This window comes from Gekko japonicus, unplaced genomic scaffold (assembly GCF_001447785.1).
Source record: "Gekko japonicus isolate JY-2015 unplaced genomic scaffold, Gekko_japonicus_V1.1 scaffold386, whole genome shotgun sequence".
Lineage (NCBI taxonomy): Eukaryota > Metazoa > Chordata > Lepidosauria > Squamata > Gekkonidae > Gekko > Gekko japonicus.
Window position 1 is genome coordinate 685770 of NW_015163100.1, and position 14524 is coordinate 700293.

General features: G+C 52.4%; 1 protein-coding gene across 1 annotated transcript; it reads right to left on the reverse strand.

The window, feature by feature from the left end:
* Positions 1-2700: 2700 nt before the first annotated feature.
* On the reverse strand, positions 2701-14058 carry CHMP1A (charged multivesicular body protein 1A). Its single transcript, XM_015406686.1, has 7 exons — positions 14019-14058; positions 11170-11189; positions 10415-10492; positions 8641-8787; positions 7114-7242; positions 5381-5568; positions 2701-4393 (listed from the first exon to the last, which is right to left on the reverse strand). Exons 1-7 carry the CDS (start codon positions 14056-14058, stop codon positions 4372-4374), a joined length of 624 nt encoding a protein of 207 aa, XP_015262172.1. The 3' UTR covers positions 2701-4371.
* Between the last annotated feature and the right edge of the window lie 466 nt (positions 14059-14524).

Genomic DNA, 14524 nt, shown 5'->3' on the forward strand with positions numbered 1-14524 from the left:
CAGCAGAGCCAGCCCAAGCACAGAACGTTCACCTTTTGGGGCCAGGAGCGGTCAAGAAGCAGCAGCTCCAGTCCAACGCCGCCCTCCTCCTCCTCCTCCTCCTCCTCCTGGCATCACGCAAAGGCAGCCCCGTCTCCAGGCACAGATGGAGACGCCGAACGCCAGCCAGCCGGGTGTCCCGTTTCACAGGCTCTGTCCAAGCATCCATCACCAGCTAATTAATTGGCTAATCAAGCGGCTCATTATCAGCTTCCGCTGGCATTTCAGGAACAGCCTGTCTTTGCCAGGCCGGCAGCAGAAGGCACCTGCACACGCCGGCTGGGAGGGAGCCAGCTTCCTGCTGTGTTTGCTAGCTGGCGGGGAAAGGTTCGGTCCCATGGGGGGGGGGAGCAGAGAGAGATGTGGCTGTCCTCCTCCAGCAAGGGCCATGAGCCCCCCACCAAGGGGGCAGCAGAAAGAAGAAGGTTCCCTGCTCAACAGCCGGCTGGCCTTGCAGCGCAGATGAGGCATGAGTGGCTCTCAGAACTGCATGGGAGGAAACCAGCGGGGCTCCAACTGTCCCTGAAGCCTGTGTGTGTGTGGGAAAGTGCTGGCAAGACTGAGGGCCACCCTGTTGGGTTTTTCCGGGCAAGAGACATTCAGAGGTGGTTTGCCATTGCCTGCCTCTTGCATTGCAACCCTGGACTTCCTTGGTGGTCTCCCATCCAAGTTCCAACTGGGGCCGGCCCTGCTTAGCTTCCGAGATCCGACTAGACTGCACTTGCCTGGGCCGTGTAGGTCAGGGGGCTGCTGAGGCAGGGAAACTGGTGGCAGTCCACCAGAGTTTCCACCTAGACGGAACCAGGAGGCATCACAATAGAAGAGACCTGCTCCTGGAGATCTTCCCAGCCATTTTCTTTTTTTAAGGATTTATTCTTTTCTTATTAAGTTACAATACATAAAAGTATAAAAAAGGCAAGAAAGAAAAAAAAGAACAGAAAGGGGGAGAAAGGAGGGGGGGAGAGGGAATAGGTTTTGACTTTCATTTACATCTAGTAAAACTGAATTCTGTCCCGTCTCTCTAAATGTGCAAACATACAAGAAACCCTCTCGTCTATCCATAGTTCTTTTCTTGTCTTAATCTTCACACCCGTAGATCTTCAATTATTATTTTTCCCCGTTTCATGCAAAAAGTCCATAAATGTCCAGTTGGCCATAATGTCTTTCCTCTGATCAAAGAAGTCAATTTAGCCATCTCCAGCCGTCCCTGATCCTTTGGTGATGTGCTAAGACATCTGTGTCCACTTCTCCTTCCTGGATTCCTTGCAACGAAAGGCCTGGGGAGACCCAGTGCTCGGGACTCCGGCCTTCCCCCATCCCCTCTTTCCCCCACTCTAAACATCCACTCCTGAGGAACAACTCCTTACGATGTGGAAACTGGCTTCCAGCAGTATTTCCTCGCTGTGGTGGGTCTGCTGCTTCTGTAAGAACAAGCTAAGAACTGCAACAGCAATACTGTCTGTTGGATTTCCCTCATGGGTGCCACCCTGCACGGACCGACTTCCCACCAGTGGGCCAGACCCAGGGTACGTTCTCACCCCCATGACAAGACCATTTGTATGATGCAGGCTCTGGGTTCTCTGCCAGGACACTCGGCTTCAGGCGCCACACTCGGTTTCGGTAAATCAGGCAAGAGTACTTTTATTAGCAAAGAAAAGGCAAGGCAACCTTGATCAACAATAATTAGAGGAACAAAGGAAAAATTCAGCGTCCTTCAATGGTTGCCAAAATACAGTGATTAAAATCAGCTGAAACTTACTCAAACCCCAAAAGGTAGGGAAATCCTGCCCAAAAGATGTGCGCTTCCCCCCCACACACACACACCTTTTTGGCTTTTATCCTCAGAAGGGCCTGTTAAGGCGCTACCCTCCCCCTCTATCCAGTCCAGCTGTTAATTAAGATATCTCAGCTGTGCATCTCTTGCGAAGCTAAGAACCGGGCAGTTCCTGCAAGAACTTGCAAGGTCGATCCTCCCCCTCCTACCCTCGTTCGGCTCTTCAGTGTTGCTGCTTTCCACACAAGCCGGTCTCTTCCTTACACCATTGTCACAGATACTGGTGCACCCTAGCCCCCAAGGTTAGCCCTCTGGGCAGATTTATTTCACAGCACCTGTGCAGGGCTTCTGTCCCCTCAGACTCTTGTCTAACGGCAAACCACCAGCGAGCCAAGTTCACACGTGCTCAGTAATGCAGGTCGCTGTGAGCAAAGAACAGGAAGGTGCTTTAAACCACACGGGAAGCCGGTTCCCAAAATGTGTGCAGAAAGGTGGCTCGACTGGCGCGTTTTAGGCTCCCGTGCTCTTCAAGGCACACATGTGATTTGGTTCTGGCGTGCGACAGACCAGTCTGTGGGGCTGGTCTGTGGAATCGTTAAGGGGAAGGAGCCCTCCAGTGGCCAAATCAATGACTGCAAAAAATGTTTTGAGTCCAACAGGTATATTCTGGGTGTAAGCTTTCGTGTGCACACACAGCTTATATCTAGAATAAAACTTTGTTGGTCTTAAAGGTTCTCCACAGGACTCAAACTCTGTACACATGAAAGCTTATACCCAGAATAAAACTTTGTTGGTCTTAAAGGTTCCCCACTGGGTTCTGCTGCTTCAGACCAACACAGCGACCCACCTGCAAAAAATCGATGCCCTGACGTTGATTTGGGGGGGGGGGGGCTCCCTGCTCTTGCGACTGCTCTGCCCCCTAATAAGAATCCATTCATGTTGGTCCCGGAATGTGCGAGAGCCTGCACAACCCCGTGTCATCTGCTCAGGGGGTGGATCCTGTGACACACTTCCATAATGAAGATACACAAAGGACGGATCTCACACATTACGCAGAACACCAAGAGTGAGAACCTGCAAGCAAGCAAGGCTGGGTGGACTGTGGCTCACTTGCTCAGGGGTGCCTCTTAAATCCAGCCCTATCTGGAAACTGCCGTTCAGGACGTGAATTAGGGACTGATGGGGGAACAAGTTAAAAACAATCCCCGATACTCTGTTGTGGATTCCCTCCTGCCCTCTGCAGTTCCAAACAGACTCAGGGGGAGGGAAATGTAATGCCACCAGTGATTTCCAGAGGGTATTCATTTATTTAAAACAACATCAAGGAATTGACAGTACTCAGTTTAATTCTTTTAAAAAAGAGAGAGAGAGAGAGAGAGAGAGAGAGGTAAAGGCAAACAAGAACACACTTTCCCGAGAGTTGGAGGACATGCTGCTCCATTGACTGAGAAGGGCTAGGACACATGCTTCCTCCCCACACACACACCTTTATAGCAGGAGCAGCAGACGGAGGAGCAGGAAAGGCACAAGGCCCGTGAGAAACTGGGAGGGGGGGTGTCAAAAGAGAGCTACAGCAGCCTCTCTTCAGATTCCAGCAACAGAAGAGACTGAGACCCTCTGCCTTGGGTCCCACTCTGCAGGGCTGACTTCTCAAGCAAGGAGCTTCTCAGCGCCACTTGGGCAGAAAGGACCACAGCAGCTGTGCTCCAGTTCAGTGCCCAAAGCCCATCCAGCCTCCCTCTGTTTGGAGGTCCCAAGTCCTCCTGACAACAGCAGGGATGTCCGGGAGGAGACAGACAAGTCTCTCTGACAGCAGAGGCCTCAGGAAAAGGGCCACAGCTGACTTGCACTCGGGGGCCACCCCTTTCCGTTGGGGAAGGTGGACGAGGGACCCAGCCAAGCTGAAATAGCAGACGGCCAGATGGGAGTTCGTGGGAGGGGAGGGGGCGGAGGCAGCGTGTCCCTGGGCAGGAGAGAGTGAACAAGTCAATAACAAAGGTCACTTAACGGTGCGCGCCAGTCCCAGGCAGGGAACAGAGTTGCCGGCAAAGGGTCATCTCACCCCCACAGGCCACCGGTGGGAGCAACAGAAGGAGGAGCGCCATGCCACGCCTGCCTCTAGACACGCAGGCAGCAGTGTGGATCGGGATCCTGTTCCTTTTAAGAATGCACGCTAGCTAGCTCTCGCAAGGGCCACGCCTGAATTAGTTTACCAGGGCTCTGGGATCCAATTCCTCCCACTTCCCAAACACGATCATGTGATCCAAAGCCAGGACTGAGAGGAGAGTCCCTGGAGCAAAAAAACAACAACCCCGCAAAGTGGTCCCCTCCCTGCTCAAGTCTAGACAAGCCTGCCGCTGCTGCTTCAGAGAGGAGCTGCGCTGCCATCACCGTGTGTGCGTGTGTGTGTTTAGCAGTGGTCTTGCCACATGCCCACGGAGTGAGGGACCAGTCCAAAGAGGAGGAGGGGGGAACGGAAGGCTGGGAGTCTCTCAGAGGGACCCCACAAATCATACATGGCCAAGGCAGAAGCAGTCCTTCACGGGAGCGAGGGAGGGTTAGTTCCGCAAGGCAGCCAACCTGCAAAGGAAGGAAAGGAGCAGACACTGGAGTGAGTGGCCACAAAATGGGACAACCCAAACTGCCAGCCGGTTGAAGCATTTGCTCTAGAAGGAAACAGCTGAAGGCAGGAGGTCATCACAGAGGGAGGAGAGAGGAGCTTTTCCCTCTTGGCCATAATAGTAAAACCTGGGGGCACCCAGCTGGTGCAGGATAGGCATAAGCAGAGCTTCCTTCACTGAAGATCCAGCTAACATGCGGAACTCACCACCACATGATGGTGGGATGGCCAGTAACTGAAATAATTGGAGACCGGGATCAGTCTCTTGGAGGCCTTTAATCATGATACTTTAAAATATTCTGAGGCACTGGCCCTCTGCTACCAGGTGCTGAGCATGAGTGGCAGGGACTGATAACACCCCCCCACCCCACTTAACGCCCAGTTCCAGCCCGTGGCTTGCCACTGGGCCAGAAGGTCTTTGGAGGGTTCCGGAAGGGCCAACCTTTAGTGCTTCAGAGTATCAGCAACAGGCAGAGGGAGGAGAAGGCAAACACGGCAGCCATCTCAGAGCCTCAGGCTCCAATGGAGGCCCCGGCCCACCTTCTCTCTCCTTCTGGGGACGAGGCACCCTTCAGGACGGGCCCCTGTGCCAGACACGAGGGACGAGGCCCCGGGTGCCGGAGTCCATCCAAGGAGGCTGCGCCTGGCTCTTCCTTCCCCCCATGCGATCCTCACAACAATAACCCTGTGGGGTAGAGTAGGCTGAAAGAATGTGACTGGACCAAGTTCACCCAGCAGGCTTCCCTTGCAGAGTGGGGATCTGAACCCGGGTTTCCCACATCCCAGCCCAACACTCCAAGCACCCCACTAGGATGGCTCTCACAGTGGCTGGGCCTCGTCCCACATCACAGGAGCTGGTCTCGGGGGGCTGGGGGGGCGTGCCTGTCTTCTGGGGAGGCACGCCTGTCTTATGGAAAGGTTTGCTGACGTCCGAAAAGCAGCGGTACCTCCGTGAGAGCTGATCCTCCTGGGAGCGCACAGAACTCTCTCCCACGGCAGAGGCGCCCTCGGGCAACTGGCTCAGCTGGTCCATGACCTCCAGGCCGTTCTCCTCCGCGATCTGCACAATCAGGCTGTCCACTTGCTCCTGGGGCGTGGTCAGCGTCGTGGCCGAGCTCATGGAGTCCTCCATCACCTGAGGGAGAAGCAGATGTAAAATTTCCGGAAATTTTGAAGCTCGGAAAAAAACAGAAATTTTCGGGAAAATTGAAAAAAAAATGCTGCATTAGCATTTCTTTTGTCTTTTCTAGATTGAAAGTCGTTCTGTTACTTTAGGAACATAAAATATGACTGTGGACATTTTTACTTGGCATGAAATCATCACATCTAGCATATTAAAAATATAGTGTATCCAAACAATTATTACAAACAGAATACCCACCCACATGCAAAAACAAAACTGAAACTTTTTTTAATTTTCTTCTGACAATCGCACCTCCTAAAGGAAGAAATGCATCTTGTTCTTGCATTGGAGAGTTCAGTTTGTAACCTAGGACAATATATAAGAAATGATTTGGAAAATATTTGAACACCTTGTCTTAAAATATTTTATTCAGCATGTTAAAATAAAACGTTCCATAATCAATTTTTTTTCTTTTCTTTTTTCAATTTTTCCAATTTTTTGGAAAAAAACAAAAAGGCTTCACGAAAAAAACGGAAAAAAAACAGTTTTTTTCTGAATTTCCCCGGTTTTTTTCCGGGCCTTCACATCTCTAAGCAAGATCATGGAGGCTGACAAGAAGCAGCCAGACCCCAACCCAGGAGAGGGCTGTCCCTCCGCGCACGTCAGGCGGTGCTTTCCCAGAAGGCGGCAGCAGGACGGTGCCATTCGAGCCTTCTGGCCCGAGAGCGGAGAAGACAGCCTCCCCTTTCGACAAGGGAGACGACCCAGGAGAAGGGGCCGGCAACTGTGGCTTTCTTTCTGTAGTACCGTCCACGTCCATGGCTTTTTACAGGATATCTGTTTACTGTGGGGTGGGGAGGTGCTTATAACTGAAAAACTGAGGCAAAGGAGGCAACCAAGAGGAGAAGAAGGGGAAGAAAGGAACCAGTGGGGAGAGGCGACTGACAGACATCCAGGGTAGGGGAGGAAGACTAAAGGGCCCTACTAAAGGCCCCGTGGAAAAGGAGGTTCACAAAGGAAGCAAGAGCGAGATGGCATCAGATGGGTGGTCAGGCAGAAAGGGCGGCACAAGGAGGGAAAGAAGAAGAAGAGATTGGATTTATGCCCCGCCCTTCACTACCCAAAGGTGTCTCAGAGCGGCTTACAAACTCCTTTCCCTTCCCCTCCCCACAACAGACACCCTGGGAGGTAGGTGGGGCTGAAAGAGCTCTGACAGAAACTGCTCTTTTTCAAGAACAGCTCTTGTCAGAACTATGGCTTGCCCAAGGTCACCCAGCCAAGTGCAAGTGGAGGAGTGGGGAATCAAACCCGGCTCTCCCAGATTAGAGTCCGCACACTTAACCACTACACCAAACTGGCTCCCCTATTTCCTGCACCACATGTCTGGATTTGTGCAGAGCCAAGTGAGATGATGGCATGGAGAGAAGGTGCCCGATGGGGAGCATCCCCACTGGCCAGGGAACGCTTGGGTCCTGCTCTGTAGCACCAAGAGCCTCTGCTCACCCAGGTCAGCACAGTACAGCTGCCCCCCTGCCCCTACCGCTACGGAGTGCTTACCGAAGTGTGAACGTCCAAGTTCTGCACCTGGTGCTCAAATTTGTCCATCACCGCTGAGACCTTTTGCAGGTCCATGGAGTTGAGGGCTTTGTCCAAGGCCTTGGTCACCTGGGCCATGTTTTTCGTCACCTGCGGCACAGAATGGCAAGATGCGCTTTGGGCAACAGAAGCAAAGGGGCTCATCGCGCAGCGCCATGGCTGGCACACAAAGTTAACCTAAGAAGCGGGTGCACAGGCGTGTGGTGTCCAGGGCCAGGAGGCAGCTAGAAACGAAAAATCAAACGTGCAGATAAAGAGAGCTATGGAAATGCGGGGAGCACTCACGGGACACCCTCTTGGCCTTCTGGGTTTTGACTGCTTCATTATGCCAAGTCCTGGAAGAGGGGAGAGTCAAGCTCCACCGGTCCAAACAAGGCTGTGGCCACCACGCAGGCAGGATGGCCAACAGCAGGGGGAGCCAGTGGAACAGCCTGTGGGCCCTGACGCAGCCCACAAGCTGCCTCCTGAGGAACCAGTTCCAGCCACTGAGCGCAGGGGTCTCTTCCATTCCCCACTTACCTTTTTGTCACATTGCTAAGGGGAAAAAACAGGAAGGGGCAGTCCTAATACCTGCCAGTACCTCAGAAGGTGGGTTCCATGAGAGACTCAGGAGTCAAAGTTCAGCGGTACAGCAAATATATTGTCGAAGGCTTTCATGGCCTTTCATGGTCGATACCGAGTAAATTAATTGGTGGAAACCATTATTAAGGAAATAATTAGTAGGCACATAGATGAACAAAACCTATTGAGGCAGACTCAGCATGGGTTCTGTAAGGGAAGATCTTGTCTCACTAACCTGTTAATGTTCTTTGAGGGGGTGAACAAACATGTGGATGAGGTGGATCCAATAGATATTGTTCACCTTGACTTCCAGAAAGCTTTTGATAAAGTTCCTCATCAAAGGCTCCTAAGTAAGCTCAAAAATCATGGGATAAAATCCCATGCCAGTCCGATGCCAGTCCCAGCTACTGGCAAAACGTCAGGTTCTACAATGCCAAGACCACGGCCACACAACCCGGGAAATCTACAGCAACTAAGGTACAACAAATGCCTACAACTATACCCAAGGTCACAGGGTCAATCTGACAGTGAATCAAAGACCTGCTGGAGAGCTGCTATTCGCTTAAGTCAAGGAGGATAGCTATGGCCTACATTATGGCTCTCACTGTGGCCTCCTCCATGACTGGTCCCTGACCCACCTGGGGAGGGAGCAAACTGCACTTTAAGCCACTGATTAAGGTCACTGGTTTTACTGGTAATTTGTAATTCATTTATTGTATATTTTAACCTGTTGTTCACCGTCCTGAGCCCTTTGGGGAAGGGCGGTCGATAAATTTAAATAATAACAATAATAAGATGGGGGCACTGGCTTGATTCCGCCCGAGGCACCTCCTTGCAGCCTTTCGGAGCAGGAGAGAAAGACGACATCAGCCAGCACAGAGAAGGCAAGGCAAGGCGGCGGCTGCCAGAGACAATCTCCATCCTTACCCCTTTCATGGTCACTGCCGTCTGAACCTTGGAGGCCACTGCATCTACTCGTGAGGCCATCCGCAGCCAGTTGACGCCTTCGTTCTTCTTCCGGATGGCGTTCTCTGCGTAGACACGAGCACATTCCACATTCTTCTGCTGGAGGGCCTGGAGCACACCATGGCAAAGAGGATCAGGATAAAGCCCCTCAGCTCCAGCTCAGAACAGCCTCCCAGCTGCCACTTCCTACAAGTCCTCTGCACCTGCAGCTCAGCTGTCCGAGGCCAGGACTGGCATTCCACTCCACGTCCTCCCTGCTCATCTATCAAGTAGAGGCATGAGAGGAAGAGGGAAGAGGCCCCTGAGAGCAAGGCAGAGCAGAGGCAAAGACTGGGCAGCTCCAAAATGTGCACATCCCTTGAAAAGAATTGCAGACATTACATACTGTCTCTAGTGGCCCGTCTGAAAACCCAAAAACAATTTCCTATCCCTCGTGGCACAGCAAACAATCTGGAACAAGGGCTTAAAAACCAAAAGGAGGCTTTCCGGCAGCACCTCCCATGATCATAGGGCAGGAGTTCCGTACGTGCTCCACCCTTATGTGCCACTGTCCCCTGCATGGTGATTAGGGGTGCTCAGAGAACCTAGGAGGGTCCCTGCTCAAAGGACTTACAGCTGACACAATGCTGACAGAATGGCAAGTATTTGTCCAGACGCTGCGTAAAGACTGCCAGTGAGGGGGAGTTCACCACCTCCTGAGGCAGCACAACTCTGACTGTAAGAAAGTTTTCCCTAAGATCCAACCAGTACCGTCCCGCCGTTAATCGAAACCCATTATTGCGAGTCCTCTGCTGCCAACACGAACAGCTTCCTCCCCTCCTCTAAGTGACAGCCCTTCTAAAGAGAACTTCACATGAGGGTTATTATTATTAGCAACATCATCATCATCATCATCATATGACATTGTGTGTAGTATAGCCAGGAAATCCTAAGATTGTCTGGCAGCCAAAAGTTCTAGTTCTTTTAGCATTATGCACCACTAGGTGGCAAGCTAGACTTGTTTCTAAGGCAAGAGACGTTTCAGACGTGGGTTGCCATTGCCTGTCTCTGTGTCATGACCCTGGTATTCCTTGGAGATCACCCTTCCAAGTACTAGCCAAGGCCGACCCCGCTTAGCTTCCGAGATCTGACGGGATCAGGCTAGCCTGGGCTATCAGGTCAGGGTGCAGGAGGGTCACCCTGCAACACAGGCACATGCAGGGGGAGGCTGGGATGTTTCAGGAATGTGGTTGCTCAAGGAACGGGTCTTGGAAGGGGGAGACAGGAAGAGGAAGCGAAGACCCAAGGGGACTCCGAGCAGAGCAGGCAGGGAAAAAAGGAAATGCAGCACATTTTCGCTGCAAAGGATTAGAAGCTTGAGATTGACCGGGGAGAAACGGTGAGCCATGGCAGAGACTCAAAGACAGATATACAATAACACAAAGGGTACAGCAATAAGGAGTAACAAGTAATGGAAAATTGCTGCAAACGTGCATACAAATAAATGACAATGATATAAGCACTTAAACTTGTGATGCTCTCATGTTGTTTTAATTCTTGTTTCCAGCATTGAATTTAACAAGAATTAAAACAACATGAGAGCATCACAAGTTTAAGTGCTTATATCATTGTCATTTATTTGTATGCACGTTTGCAGCAATTTCCCATTACTAGAGACTCAGAAACAGCAGCTATCTAAGCACCTCCCAGGACAGTCCCCACCAGCAGCTCTGCTCCCAGCATTGGGTCTCATCACCTTCTTGACTTTGGCTTGCTCAGTCTTGGAGTCCTTTTCTGCCTTCTTGGCAAGCTTCTCCAGCTGCTTGGCTGTGAACTGGAGAGAAGCACATGGTGAGCAGCTACGGAGGTCTGCGGAAGAGCACCCCTGCCCGCAGCCCCAAGGGAGCAACCCCCCCGCACCAGCTCAGACACAAGGAGAAAGGCAGCTGGTACCGCAGAGGGCATAGGGTCCAATGACCAAGTCAGGAGGCATGTCCAACTGCAGGCCTTAACAGGGCTCAGGTGGAAAAGCACTTTATGCAATGCCAGTTTCCCTCCTTAATGGGGGATGGGGGGTGGCTACAGGACACAGCTCTGTAGACAGAGACCAGAGGTAGAAGGGGCCATTTCCTCTCTGCCAGTCCCAAGTAACACTACATCTGCCTGTGTACCCTTGGAGACCTCACAAAAAGGCCATGCTGTGGCTGGGACTTCCCACAGATCCACTACCTGTTATGCAGGGCCGGGCTGACTTGTTCAACAAAAAGCCCCACGGGCTCCACAAAGCCCCCAGCCACTTATGGTGGTCCCGGCCCCAGACTCTGCTAGCAGAGCCCTCTTCACAGCCCTGGGTGGAGTGACCCGGCCAGGAGCCCCTCAGGCCTAACACACGGGGGGGGGGCATCACCCCAAGCCACACTCCCTTTGCTTTCTGGGGCTGCTGCAGAGCATCTCGGAATTCAGGTCTACCTAGAGATGAGGGAGGGAGAGCTTCACTGGGCCTGCACTCACCTTTAACTGGAACAGCGTGTCTGTGGAGAGAAAGAAGAAAGCAGTTGGAAGATGGCGGGGACAAAGAGGGGGATGAGTGTTTTGGTTTCTGCAGGAAAGAGCCTGCCTATGGTGGGGTGGCTTAAGTGGTTAAGACGCTGAACTGCAGGCTGTGGAAGGTCAGTAGTTCAGCAGTTTGAGACCTGGGTGCCGCATGACGGAGTGAGCTCCCGTCTCTAGTTCCAGCTCCTGCCAACCTAGCAGTTCGAAAGCGAGAAATTGCAAGTAGATAAATAGGGACAACTTCGGTGGGAAGGTAACAGTGTTCCGTGTGCCTTGGTGTTTAGTCATGCCGGCCACATGACCATGGAAATGTCTTCAGACAGCGCTGGCTCTTTGGCTTTGAAACGGAGATGAGCACCACAACCCTAGAGTCGGACTCGACTGGCTTTCGAGCAAGGGGAACCTTTATCTTTACCTAAGGTGGGGTGGTGGGGGTGAGATGGCACTTCTTGTTCTCGGACACCCCCACCCCAAACATCTTTTCTGCCTCAGAGAGATCCAAACTGTGCGCCTTTCTGTAACCATTTCCAGAGATCTGGAAGAATCCCACACCTTTGAGAGCCGAGTTTAGAACTCAAGGCTGGAATGTGAACTGTGAAACACAGACAGTGCTGTACAGAAAGCAAACGCCTGAAAGCATTAGTCTAAGTGCTAACCCACAGAATATTTTTCAGTTCTGCCATTCTAGAAAAGCAGCTGCAGCATGTTGGAGGATAACCTTTTGTGCCTGTCATGAACCAAGAGAGCCAGTACGGTGTACCAGCTAGGACTGGGAAGACACCAAGTCCCCTCTCTGCCACAAAGTCTCATTATCTCTCCCCCCCCCCCCCCCCCGGGTGGTGGTGGTGGTGGATACTGCCTGATTAGTTGCCCTGAACTTCTTGGGAAAAACAACACAATAAAAATGCAAATACTAGCCCTAACAACAAGTGCTTTCTCAAGCAACAGACCATTAGCCACAAGTGCGGAGTTCTGGCTTCTGGAGACTCGTTCATCCGATTCCAAAATGCCACCAACCTTTTTCTTTCCTGGAACTAAGTGACCCAGAGTTTTGTTTCTTAGTACAGTCAAGAGACAACCTTTGACCTGAGAGCCTTGCCCTACCGTTGGAGCAGCTACCGCCCAGGTGAATACCTCCAGGTGACGTCACCCGCCTGGCATGCAGGACCAGGAAGTGGTGCACCAGGGAGGCACTTTGGAAGACTCTATTCTTATCCTGCCCCTCTTCCAAGGATCTTGTGACTGTGTCCACGGCTTTCCCGCATTTCTATTTTGCCCTCACAACTGTGTGAGGTAGGTGAGGCTGACAGACTGACAAAGGAGACTCAGTGTGCGGGGATCAGAACCCACGGTTCCTGGCTCTTACTCCAGTATTCTAACCCATGCACCACACTGACTCTCAGGCAGTCTGTGTCACCCACAAAGCAATTTCCTGTTTAGTAAAATGCCAACAGGCCCTGATTGTTTCCATAATCACAGTGGGACTAAAACTGGTCATAAGAACATTGTGCTAGATTCCAGTCCAGTAGAACCCACCCCCCACTAAGCAGCATATGTCACCAAGAATACGAGCATGACGCTAGCAAGGGAAGGTTGCCTTCCCCATGGAACCATCACACCCTTGTCTTAGCCCTCCTCCAAGGATCTCAGGTTTCTCCCGTCTTCTCTTTGATCCTGACAACACTCTTGAGATAGATTAGGCTGAGAGAGGGAGTGATTGGTCCTAAATCACCCAGCCGGCTTCATGGGAGAGTGAGAATTTGAACCCAGAACTCCCCAGTTCTGTTCTGACCCAATGCCACACTGCCTGCACCAATTTTTGGCCTGAAGCAGCCTGCTCACAGGTTGCCAACAGCTTGTTCTAAGAAGACACCTGTACCAAAAGATTCACAGGTGAAGCTTCGCTTCCCAATGGGAAATAACCTTCTTCTTTTACATTCCTCACAGAGTTGTTCAGGATAGAAAGCAACAGCATCCCTCAGACATGTAAAGCTGTAGCAAGACAAGCAGAATAGCTCATGTCCATTATGTATTTATCGGTTCTTTCCATTCCACGAGCCAAGCCTGGTCTGAAAAGCGGAGGCACCTTGCCAGACAGAGAGACGCTGGCCACCCTGGTGGCCAAGCAAAAAGAAAGGCTGGTGGGAGAGAGGAGAACTCGCGGGACAATCCAGGGCACGCCCCTACACACACACACACACCCTGAGCCCAGACGGGACCGCCCAATCAGCAAGGCTGTCAACTCCAGCCTGGGAAATTCCTGGAGATTTGGGTGCCTGGGGAGGTGAGAGTTTGGGGAGAGGCGGGAGCTCAGCGGGGACGCGATGCCGCAGAGTTCACATTGCGAAGGTGCCATTTCCTTTCCTCCAGCGGATCACCCGTAATTCCAGGAGGGCTCCAGGCCCTGCCTGGAAGCTGGCAACCCCAACCCCCCCGGACTTCCGGGTTCCCTTTCATGCCACTTCCGGGTTGCCTCGCGCATGATCTCTAGAGAAAGCGCTGACGGTCACGTGGCCAGGCCTGGGACGCCTCCGTCGCGGGTCGCGCTTCTGGCGGTCGCTATGGCAACAGAGGGACCGGAAAGGGGCCTGTCGAACATGGAGAGGGGGGGGAGGTCAGTCGGCGTGCGTCGTTCCGGGAGGAGGAAGCTTAGTCCGGCCGGCGGGGCCTGTCGTTCGTTAGCCCCCCCCTCCGCGCCACTAACCGAAGCGGCTTCCAGTACAGGAGTAAGCAAAGCGGAGTGCTCCTGCGACACCTTCCGCGCTGAAACGGAAGTCCAGCAGCAGCTCTCATGAGCCAGGGCTGACCTGAAGCAGACAGGCAGAGAGGCTTGTCCTGTAACGGCATGGGACGAGGAGAAGCCACTTTTAAGACAATGTCCAATCAAAAGAGTCATTCGTCCGAGGCGCTTGAAGATGCCGCTGGACCCCTGCTTTATTTTGTGCTGCACAGCTGCCCGTCGGGAACTGTCCCATGCAGCAAGGATGAGAACAACGCAAAAGTTGCATTAAAGCATCATGGGCCAAATTGGCAGAGAGTCATAACACAGTTGCAGGCAAAGCCGTCTCCGCATGACATTTCCATCCCGCTCTTCTTCCTCTGGGGTTCTCCCCTGCTCTGCCCTTACAACAACCTCCTGCCCTGCAAGAAGAGAGAAGGAGGCTGTGAAATGCTGAGGTGGCACAATGGACTAGAGGGGGAAGCAGCTCATTTATTGGGAATGTCCCCTATGCCAGAACACCCTGCAAGCAGAAAACCAGCACAGAAGGCCAAGAAAGGGACTGCCAGACTTCTAAGGGCAGGGAGCTGTTTC